General features: G+C 32.6%; 2 protein-coding genes across 5 annotated transcripts; one reads left to right on the top strand and one right to left on the bottom strand.

The window, feature by feature from the left end:
* Nucleotides 1-925: 925 nt before the first annotated feature.
* LOC115719447 (disease resistance protein RPV1) lies at nucleotides 926-5,192 on the bottom strand. Of its 2 annotated transcripts, none has more exons than XM_030648504.2 (5): nucleotides 4,564-5,192; nucleotides 3,163-4,273; nucleotides 2,756-3,058; nucleotides 1,951-2,676; nucleotides 926-1,850 (listed from the first exon to the last, which is right to left on the bottom strand). In XM_030648504.2, exons 1-5 carry the CDS (start codon nucleotides 5,070-5,072, stop codon nucleotides 1,191-1,193), a joined length of 3,309 nt encoding a protein of 1,102 aa, XP_030504364.2. In that variant the 5' UTR covers nucleotides 5,073-5,192; the 3' UTR covers nucleotides 926-1,190. The 2 variants fall into 2 exon arrangements, with proteins under 2 accessions (XP_030504364.2, XP_030504363.2); XM_030648503.2 differs by having other exon boundaries at nucleotides 926-1,856; nucleotides 4,564-5,190.
* Nucleotides 5,193-6,090: 898 nt separating this feature from the next.
* Nucleotides 6,091-11,088, top strand: LOC115719448 (pentatricopeptide repeat-containing protein At2g22070). 3 transcript variants are annotated; one of them, XM_030648508.2, is made up of 4 exons: nucleotides 6,091-6,349; nucleotides 6,946-6,995; nucleotides 7,629-7,755; nucleotides 8,509-11,088. In XM_030648508.2, the coding sequence occupies exon 4, from the start codon at nucleotides 8,754-8,756 to the stop codon at nucleotides 10,869-10,871; it is 2,118 nt and encodes a 705-aa protein (XP_030504368.2). In that variant the 5' UTR covers nucleotides 6,091-6,349; nucleotides 6,946-6,995; nucleotides 7,629-7,755; nucleotides 8,509-8,753; the 3' UTR covers nucleotides 10,872-11,088. The 3 variants fall into 3 exon arrangements, with proteins under 3 accessions (XP_030504368.2, XP_030504367.2, XP_060964812.1); XM_030648507.2 differs by lacking the exon at nucleotides 6,946-6,995; XM_061108829.1 differs by lacking the exon at nucleotides 6,946-6,995 and having other exon boundaries at nucleotides 7,629-11,088.
* Nucleotides 11,089-11,730: the final 642 nt, after the last annotated feature.

Here is an 11,730-nt window from a genome sequence, read left to right as displayed (position 1 = left end):
CATAATCAATATCAAATAAAATATTGAAAATAAAACTGAAATCAATCCCGAGATAAAACTGGCACAGCCATTAAAATACAATCAAATTCTTAAATTAAATATATCATTAAAGATAAAAAGTCAAAAACTTATTAAGTAAAATTAGCCTTATACAACCTACTATATATATATATATTATAAAAATAGTATCGGATTTATTAAGGCTATTAAAGTACAAAAATATTAAAGCAATACTAGTAAAAGATGATAGACTAAAATATTAAATTAACTTAAATAGTAGTACATCAACATAAAATTTAAAATTCTACAATAAATAAATTTTTCTATTTTTAGAAAGAAACAATAGCTATTTTTTTTCTTTTTTTTTTTTTTTTTGAAATAAAACAATAGCTATTAAGACAATTAAATTAGTGAAAATTTGTCATAGACATAAAATTATCATAATTAATTCTCAATCATAAATAATAACATAAATTTTACCTAAAAAGATGGAAAATTAATTACAATTAAATTAAAAGATACTAAATAAACATATATGTATAATATTTAATTAAAAATTTTACAAAAATAAAACAAATATATAGTATAACTACTTAAGGAAAAAATATAGTATGATTGAAAATTAAAATAAATTAATAAATAAAGAAATTAATAATTAAATAATTATGCCTAAAAATATAGTTGACTTATAAAATAATGATAATAATAAAATAATAAAATAATAAAATGCCATGTATATAGATAATTGAACTGGAAAGAAATGTTGAAAAGTAGATAGAAATAACTACACCAATTAGCTTATGGATCTTGTCGTACCATAATTCAACACGTTTTTGATTTCCTATACTTGTCCACATATTTCTTTCCAAGCATAGGGTTGATAGATAAATATGAATGCAATTACGAGGAAAAATAAGCAAAAAATAAAAGAAACAATGAGCAAGTTCATTGGCAGCTCATTATCTTGCATAATGCTCTGTTTTCCCACTTTCTATTTTTCTCTGCTTATTGTTCTTAACTTTCCTCTCCGTTGTGAGAAACTGTTAGAATAAGTATACATTATTTGTGCGAAGTACTACTTCTAGAAAAGCTAGAAGATCATTAAAAAAAACGGGAGAATGAAAAGATATAAGTTGAAAATCAGCAAACTGATACACTGAACATGTTACATACAAATAGGATGAATGATTTCAATTTCTCTTAGGCTGGGGTTCCCCTTCTTCTTCTTCGTCTCCATTGTCAGAGAAAATGGAAGTTCCAATGGGTTCGTAAGCTTGGCGGGGTCTCTTACTCTTACTACTTTCTCCCACTGTTAGCTTTCCAACATCTTCATCCATAACAATTGTTGAATCTTGATCTTGAGCATATATAAGACAGACTCCACAGTTTTTGACGTAGCAAGACTCCACAGGATCACTGAAAAGATCCACGGGTTTGAACTCAAATGACACTTCGGTCGCATTCCGCAAATTAGTACACCAGTTTTCTCTTTCGTCTCCTTTCAAAACATTGAGATTGAAACTATGGTCATACCACAAGAACAAGTGATCTGCATCCACTAATCTAACAACAGTGAATGAGTCCCAACCCTCGTTTCCTACCCAACCTATCAACTTGGTGTCAAATTTGTAGCTCTCACCACTGCTTGTTGTGAATTCGGACTGAGTTTGAAAATCCAAGCTACTGTAATCCTTGTAGTTGTTAAATGCAACAACAACACATAGAGTGAAACCCAAGAAGTTGGTTCTAAACCATTGTGAAGGAAGCTTGATACTTATGGAAGAACCTTCAGATTGGTAGTTAAACCAGCTGGGAATCTTATTTCCCGGACAACAAACGAAAAGTTGAGACTGTTCCTAAGTCATGAGATTAATGACATTGTTTATCAAGTAAGCTTTAAATGACCTATTTGAGTAATTTTATGTTAACAAAGTTAAAAGGGAGACTTACATCTTCATCAGCAGGTGTTGGCCTCAATGATGCTGCTGCAGTTGCCATGCGCCAAACTCTAAGCTGTGCGTATTCCATAAGGTTGTCGCGTGCATTCTCATCCAAATTTAGGCAATTCATAAAAGAGACCATTTCAATATCAGGCTTATAATCTTCATAACAAGCTTGTGTGAGAGGCATAATTCTTTTCGGTGCTGTCTTAAGCCTTCTGCAGTTTCCCAAATCTAGTATTTGGAGATTTGACAGACCCTCAATTTGTGAAGGTACTTGTTCTATAGCAGTTCCACTCAAATTTAGATATCTTATTTCCATGGGAAGATCTGGAAAGTTGTCAAGAGAAGAGCAACCGTACAGGTTAAGATGATCCAGGGACTTCAGTTTATGCATGTTGCTGGAGAGTTTCTTAAGGCCTTTACAGTTTCTAAGAATCAATGAGAAAAGTTTGTCAAGAGACCCGATTGAGGAAGGCAATTCTTCTATGCCAGTGCCCTCTAAGTCTAAGTACTGAATTCTTTGTGGTATGGCTTTGAGATTTTTCAGGTTTGAATTACCGCTGAGATTGAGAACTGTTAGCTTGTCAAAGTACTCAAGATATGAAGGAACTTGCAGCAAATTTCTATGGCCTCCAAGATTCATACTCTCAAGGTGTGGAGCTTGGGAGAGATCTGGGAATTGAGTCAAATTCTCAGAGTTACTCAGATCAATCTTTCTTAACTTGTCGAGGTACTGTAAAAAACAATATAGAAGTTATGAATCATGATTTTATCTAATGCTGATAGACATTTTTAATCCAACCAGAACATACCTGATTTTCGCTCCAAAGTTGCTCAATTTGGCTGTGAGGCATTTCAAGTACAACAAGATTTTCTGGATTAAAATTGGATGGTAAAGATTTTAAAGGGTATCCATACCAATGAAGATAACGAAGAGCATCAGGGAGACACTGAAGACCTCTAGTGAAATGCAATTTGCACCCCTTGATCAAATTGTTAGAATTGTAAATTTTGAGCAGTCTTAAATTGTACATGTTAACAAATACTTCAGGATTCAAGTCTACATCTCTCATCTTAGACATATCAAGGAATATCCCCTCAATTGTTGCAGTTCCCTGAAAACATTACCAAAAAGTACAGATTATGAGCTGTAATGTATGCATAGATATTCAACTTTTTATTGGAAAGGATTTTCCTATAGAGAATTTAGCAGTCTTACAGTATTTGTTTTCAACACTCGACAGACATCGTCAGCAATCCACAATCTACTACGCTTTCCAAGGTCCTTCGATTCTTGGCGAACAATTTCCCAACCCATTTCTTGTAGCAAATCATGCATCCAGACTTTGTTCTCTATGATAGTTATAAGGGACTTGTTGATGAGATCTGTTATTCCTATATCAGCAAATAAATCACAACCATCTAGTATATTTTCTACTAAACTTCTATCTTCACCCTTAAAGAAACACACTATATCCAGAAATATATCCTTTTCTTTCTCATCTAATCCATCATAGCTTATCCTCAAAACACTATGAATTTTCATATTGGGCATTTTTTTCAATTTATTCAAGGCACTTTCCCATTCCTTTTTGCTTCTTGAATGAAGGTAAGAACCCAAAACTTTAAGAGCCAATGGAACCCCTTTAGTATAATCAACCACCCTTTCAGACAACTCTATATAATCAGTTGAAGGAGGAGAGCTATTCTTGAAAGCATTCAATTGAAAGAGTTGAAGAGCTTCATCAAAATCTAGCTCCTTAACCTCATAAACTTCATTAGCTCCTTTTCTAAGCACTTGAATATCTCTTGTTGTTACAATGATTCTACTTCCAAGACCAAACCAATTATCATGGTCTCCAACCAAAAGTTCCAATTGTTCTGAATCATTCACATCATCAAGAACAATAAGCACTTTTTTTCGTCGAAGCCTACTCCTGGCAAAAGTTGATCCCGCAACCATGTTGCTTGCGCTTGAAGTTTCTTCCTCTAACAAAGTCGACAACAGTTTAGTCCTTAAGTGATTTAGTCCATGTTTCTGTGCTTCTTCTCTAACATTTGGAAGAAAACAACCACCTTCGAATTGAGAGATGAGTCTTGTGAATATGACACTAGCTAGAGTTGTCTTGCCTATACCACCTATTCCCCATATCCCTACCACTCGGATATCATATGACTCTGTGGTTAACAATGACATTACTTGTTCATAACGTTTACTAATTCCAACCAAACCCTTGGAATCATCATCACTTGATGAAGATGATACATATACACTGTTCAATTTGTTTATAATGTCTTCAACAATTGCTTCAACTAGTTTGGACTCAGGCCTTGCATATATGCATGTAAGCAAATATTAATACCTTAGAGTGATAAATAAAAGCTAATAATCACAATGAAACAAAAAAATTATGAAAGATATATTTTGGCTGATTTTGGAAGAAGAAAGGATAACAATATTAACACCATTATAATGATTACTTTCTAATTACATTTGGACGATGATAAAACATAAAGAATGAATGAGTTTATTATTTGTCAATAGCAAATTAGAAGAAAACAAGTTAGTTGAGAGTTGGATATGCAAATATAAAATTACCCCAAGTTTTAAAAATATTACCTAGTGTTAAGTGAATCCCATCCAGACAAATTGGCAGCTGATTCCAAAGCATCCCTCCACTCTTTGACTTTATCAATGTGAAATCTTTGTTGAAGTTGAGCAAAGGCAACTTCATAGCTGCCCTTCTGTTTTCTGACATGGGATGGATCAATGCCATGGAAAACAGGGACAACAAGCTGTCCATTTCTGTGTTTGCATTTGAGTATGTGAACAAGTTCATCTAAGCACCATGAAGAAGAAGCATAGTTTTGAGAGAATATAACAAGTGAAAGCTTTGAGTCCTCTATTGCTTTGAGAAGAGCTGGTGAGATCTCATGGCCTCTCTCAAGTTTGTAATCTATGTAGGTTTCAACATTTTTTCGGCATAAGGCTGAGTAGACATGACTTGTAAAGCTGTCTCGAGTATCCACACCTCTGAAACTTATGAACACATCGTATTTATTTACTACTTGATCATCGTCAACAACAACAACTGAAGAGGAAGAAGAAGCCATTGATGATATGTTCATAGAAATATCAATATGTATATCTACATTTTTACATATCTATACACACAATAATAGAATCAAAACTATGGTTGCATTTCAGCCTCAAATAAAGTCAATGTTTTGTATACATGTGAACATGATCATTTGAGACTACTAATTTGGACATATCCCATAAATATAAATATGAATATAATTTGCATATATGTACATTATTATTTCTAGCTGGAAATATATATTTCTAGAGTGTTGTTATTGTCGGCACTAGCTATAAGGCGTATAATATATGTCTCAATTTATTTTTCATTCTTTTTATTTTTACATTTTAAAGTAATTTTTTGTTTATATTTTTATGAAAATTCACGTAATAATTAATAGAACAATCAAAATTCACATTACAATTTGCAACCTAAATAATATATAAGTAATTCTAAAAAAATGAACTCCACCTTCACTTCACGCACCTCCATCAGTTAATTCTTTGTACTATTTGCTTCTATTTTTTTTACTTTTTTCTTTCTTTTTTAAGTTTTAAAGTTTAATTTATTAATACTTTTTTACAGTAATTTTTTTATTTAATTTCATTTGAAAGGTTTCTTAGTTATGTATATTTAATTATTTTTTTTAGGATGCGTTTGAAAACGCACAATATAATTGTATTTGTGTGTAATTAGAGGTAATTACACATATTGACATGTTTGTCTGACCATATAATTACATTACTGTAACTGTGTAATTAGAAGTAATTGAGGGTTCCAATTACACTCTCCAATTCTCATGACCCCTATAAGAATTGAATGTAATTACACTATATAATTACTAAAAACTTTCTATATTAAACATTAGCTATTAAAAAATATTATTTTCTCATATAATTATTAACTATTTTGCCAAACAAAATATTAGGAATTCATATCTAATTACACCTTCTATCCAAACATACCTTGCATTTTAAAATATAATGTAATTACTAAACTGTATAATTACTACCCTAATAATTATCCTAATTAATAATTACAGAGGTACTTCCGAACACTTTACTTCCGGTTAACATTGTTTTCGCATAATATTTTCTATGTTTCGAAAAATACCTAGACTGAAGATACCCCTCCCTCGCGGCTCTTCTTCAGTCTCTATCTCACTCTCTCACTCATTCTCCCTTGAATGGACAGCAACGGGATACCGGGGGGGCTAACCGTTCGACGAAGATGGGACGCGAACGTAGCTCTGGTGGCTATTGGGTGGGTCGAGAGGACCAACTCGTCTTCTTCTTCTAAGAGTGCAGTTAGTGCGAGGCGAAGGTATTTTTTTTCCCATTAGTTTCAACTTTCTTCTGTTCTCTCTTTCTGCCATTTTTGCTTTCTTTGTAGATTTAGATACCATAATTCTTAAATTTTTTATGCCTTTTTTGCATTATAGTTCTATTCGGAAGATGGTTTAATTTGGGTTCAGGTCTGTGGCTTTCTAAGTTTCTAATGTAAAGAGTTTTTTTTATTATTATTATTTTCTATTTCTGCTGTGCTATTGCCGGGGATGAGTTACTTTATAATGGTGTAATGTGGTCTTGTTTTGTTTGATTCAGAAATGGAAGCATTATAAATTGCTGGTTTTCTCATTAGAATGTTAGAGTTTCATGAAGGAACGGCTTTTATATTATATATATTTACATGGTTACATGCATATATCTAAGCTAGCTTTGTTTTGAGTACACGGTGTTGATTTGAATTGTTGATGATGTTACAAAATGAATTTACATTCATGTTTGTCACCATGAAATCATATCTTTGAATTTGCTCTGTGATTTTGTATTTCTTTGTTATTCAGATTCTTTTTTTGTTAGACTATGGCTTGTCTTATTGTTTGTTTACCTTTAGAAGTTTTTTTTTTGTCCTGGCAGGAACATGTTTGTCACCATACTTGGTCTTCCTTGGAACAAACATCATACATGTAATTGTAATATGTGCTTATGCTCTAAAAATGCTATGTGCTCAAAGATGGCTTTTTATGTGCTCAGAGATGGCTTTTTTATTTTAACATTTTTGTTTGAATTGGATCATGTGGTGGTGATAATAATTTGATTCTTACTTTTAGTTTCTCTAAAGTAACAATTAACAAGCTTCTAGCATTATGTTTAGAGGATACATATATGTTTCAGATTAGTTTACTGGTGATATAACATGCTTTATTTTTTTTATAGTTCCTTGAACTGCTAGTGTGAATTGGGCAAGATGTCTACTTAAATGAAGCATGCATTCTTTTAAGACTTGTATTTATTTTTATGAGTGCTTGTATCATATATATTTATATATTTATATAATACATATTAATGTGCTGTGCAATTGTAATAATGGTTTTGATTTTCATAGATCGGTACATCTCCTAATGTTTTTCATTCCAGTACATAATTGCACATGTTATACATGGTTTTCGGTTATGTGGTCTTGTATAGCACGATAGTAAATATGAATTATTATTATCATTTCATATTTTATTTTTGTTTTACATACCTATTAAAGCTGATCACAAATAGCCAAATCAATCTCCTTTTTGAACTAATTCATTAAATTTCATTTGAGGCAGATGGTAGAGTTGGAGAAGAAGATAATGCAATTTGCAAAGGACTTGGGTTCAGAGGATATGCGGATGCCCATGGAAAGACAGTAACAGTTAGACAGGAGCAAGCGTATATAACAATCATTGTCCAATGGTGAGAAGGCTAATTCTATTATATTTTATAGAGTATTCTATTACAGATTCCTTTTTTACTTTACTTAGGTTCTTTGAAGAAATTTGATTTACTGAATTGGGTTTGTGATACAAGATCAAATGTGATCTTGGAAATTATAAGATTGTCTTTTCACCATTTATTGCCGATCGGCTTTCATTACTAAAGTTTTGTATTTGTTTTATTAAGATTTAGGTTCTCACATATGTGTAAATGCATACATGCATGTATAAATATGCATAAATATATATGATTCACTTTGTTATTTTTTGTTCTATATATGTTACATCTGCTTCAGCTTGTTAGTTGTTTTTTTTTTCTTTTCTAAGTAAAGGTCTTACAGATAACATTATTGTCGGAAGAAGCTATATCCACAACTTTCTTATGCATTCCTAATGATTCAAGTTCATATTTCCTATCTGCATGTATATTGAGATGTCTTCTTTGGATTAATACTATACAACATTTATTGTTGAGGCCTCTAGAATCGAAGAATTAATGTATTTCAACAACTTTGTAGTTGGCATTATATTTAAATAATTTATAAAAATTTATTTATGTTACCTTGTTTAGTTTCAATGGTCATTTCACCATCCTAGTTTTATGCGAGTTAAAATGAAAGTTTTATGAACTTTTGATGTTATCCTAGTTCGTTGTTATTCAGATTTTTTATTAGACTATTGCTTGTCTTGTTGTTTGTTTATCTTTAAAAGTTTCTCTTTTTGGTCCTGGCAGGAACATGTTTGTCACCATACTTCGTCTTACTTGGAACAAACATCACACATGTTTTTGTAATATGTGATTTTGCTCTGTTAGTGTGATGTGCTCAAGGATGGCTTTTTATGTGTTCAAAGATTAATGAATTAGAATTGGAATTTGATGCGGTCAAAGATGGCTTTTTAATTTTTTTTTTTTTTTTTTTTGTACTTTAAGCAACCATTACAGTATCTCAAGTGTGATTTCTCTGATAAGCCCATCCCATGCCTTATATTCTTCATGCCAAAGCAGTGAAGGATGGTACAGTTAGGAGTTTGAATACAGCAAATTACCTCCTGAGCTTGTATGTTAAATCTCAGAACTTTGAGAATGCACACAGGTTGTTTGATGAAATACCTGACAAGGATATCCACTCATGGACTATCCTTATTTCGGGTTTAGCTCGAATTGGTTCTTCTAGTACAGTCTCTAAACTTTGTAGGAAAATGCAGACTGAGGGTGTTCCTCCAAACCAATTCACATTATCTAGTGTGTTAAAGTTGTGTTCTAGTAAAAGTGAACCTCAGATAGCCAAGGGAATTCATGGATGGATAGTAAGAAATGGGATTGATTTGGATGTTGCACTGGAAAATTCTATTCTTGATGTATATGTAAAATGTGGCGCTTTTCAATATGCAGAAAGATTATTTGAAAGGAGAAAAGAGAGGGACACAATTGCTTGGAATATAATGATAGGCGGGCATATGCGTATTGGAGATGTGGAGAAGTCTCTTGATTTATTTTATAGGTTTCCTTTCAAAGATGTTGCTAGTTGGAATACTATTATAGATGGATTAATGCGCAAAGGGTATGAAGGTACTGCCTTAGAACTGCTCTATGAGATGGCAAACAAGGGACCTACATTCAATGAAATCACATTCTCAACAGCTTTGGTTTTGGCTTCAAAGTTATCACTCTTGGAACTTGGGAGACAAATTCATAACCTTGTCATTACAGTGGGCATCCACAACAAGGGCTTTATTAAGACTTCACTTATAGATTTCTATTGCAGATGTGGCAAAATGGAGAAGGCATTGATGATCTTCAGAAAGATACATCCGCTTCATTCGAACTCTCTAAATCCCATCATTACTGGCGATGAGTCAATGACAGAAGTTGTAGCATGGAGCACATTGATTTCCGGGTTTGTTCATAATAACGAGTATGAAAATGCTTTACAAACTTTTGTTTCTATGGTTGGTGATGATATTGGCGTAGACAAATTTACGGTCACAACGATTGCCTCTGTCTGTGCTAATGTTGGGAGTTTAACACTCGGTCAACATATCCATGCATACATTCACAAAATTGGGCACCAACTAGATTTTCACTTAGGTTCCTCACTAGTTGATCTGTATTCCAAATGTGGAAGCTTAGAGGATGCCAGAGTGATTTTTGAACAAACCTCTAGTCCCAATGTTGTGTTGTGGACATCAATGGTTTCTGCCTGTGCATTACATGGGCAAGGACATGAGGCAATTCGGGTTTTTGAACTCATGATTGAAGAGGGAATCAAACCAAATGAAATTTCTTTTACTGTGGTTTTAACTGCTTGTAGCCATTCTGGGCTTCTTGAAGAAGGCTGCAATTATTTTCGCTTGATGAAAGAAGTGTATCGCATCAAGCCTGGAATTGAACACTTCACTTGTATGGTTGATCTTTATGGTCGGGCTGGACGCTTGGATGAGGCTAAGAAATTTATTGATAGAAATCATGTTTCTAATCAGAGTTTAGTTTTGAAGCCATTTCTATCTTCTTGCAGACTTCACAAAAATATAGACATGGGAAACTGGGTTTCTGAAAAGCTTCTCCACCTCAAATCATTGGATGCTGGTTCCCATGTCCTGTTTTCAAATATGTGTGCTGCCAATCAAAGATGGGAAGAAGCAGCTAAAGTGAGGAGCTTGATGAGACATAGAGGGATCAATAAACTCCCTGGTCAATCTTGGATCCAACTGAAGAACAAAGTCCACGTTTTTGTTATGGGAGATAGGTCACATCCATGTGAAGCTGAGATATACTCATACTTAGATGCGCTGATTGGAAGATTGAAGGAGATAGGTTACTCATCTGCATTGGATCAAGTAATGCAGGATGTAGAAGAAGAGCAGGGTGAGCAGTTCCTTGGTTATCATAGCGAAAAGCTGGCTATTGCTTATGGAATCATCAGCATGCCATCTGGAACTCCAATCCGAATCATGAAAAATCTTAGAGTTTGTACTGACTGTCATAACTTTATCAAGTGTACTTCTCAGCTTTTAAACAGGGAGATCATAGTTAGAGATATTCGTCGATTCCATCACTTTAAGAATGGTTCCTGCTCTTGTGGAGATTACTGGTGAAGCTTTAACATTACAGAACATGTTTAAACATTTTTGGTGTATGTACATCTGATTATTGCTTAATGCTTATGGTCATCAAGTTTTTCACCCTTTTGGAGACAAGTTACAGTACTAAGTGCCATTTTGTTTAGTTACTTAGCAATCACTCTTGTATTTCACTACTTCAATACAACAAATATTGTATATACTTGCTTACATGCAAATATTTCAGATTCAACAATATATCTAGAACTGCTTTTTCATGAATTAGACAAAAGAGTACTGAAAAGGTTATGAGAGAACATTTTCTTTTTTTTTTTTTTTTTGCTGAATAATATGAGAGAACAATTTTTGAATGTCTTGTTCATGTGACTTGAATTGAGAGGTTTATTTATTTCTTACCTTGGCGGGTTCAGTTAACTGTTCAAGTATATTTTTTTTTTACAAGGAAGTATTTCTCTAGTTTTGTTTTATTTCACTTTCTCTATGTTTGGTACGGTGAAAAAAAATATGGAAGGAAAGAAAACTAACATGAGAGAGAAAAGTGGAGGGAAGGTCAAAATGACCCAAAAACATACTACTATGTAATCAAATGTTTTTATATTAAAATTTGTAGAGAAATGAAATTTTGATACTATTTATTATTTAAGTTCTCCTTTTTCATGTATAATTTTCACGGTTCTTATATTTTTAATGTTCAGTTTATTTATTTTTTCATATATATATATACTAGGTGAATTTACGTGCCGAGCCACGTATTGCTAGTTTCATTTAAGATTTTGAATATATTTTATTTTTAAAGATTACAAATCTTTTGTTTGAAAATATTAAATATTTATATTTGAAAATTATTTAATAATGTATTAAAAATAATATTAGT

The sequence above is a fragment of the Cannabis sativa genome, chromosome 2 (genome assembly GCF_029168945.1).
Source record: "Cannabis sativa cultivar Pink pepper isolate KNU-18-1 chromosome 2, ASM2916894v1, whole genome shotgun sequence".
Lineage (NCBI taxonomy): Eukaryota > Viridiplantae > Streptophyta > Magnoliopsida > Rosales > Cannabaceae > Cannabis > Cannabis sativa.
The sequence above is the reverse complement of the archived record's forward strand: the minus strand, read 5'-3'. Positions and strand labels throughout refer to the sequence as shown.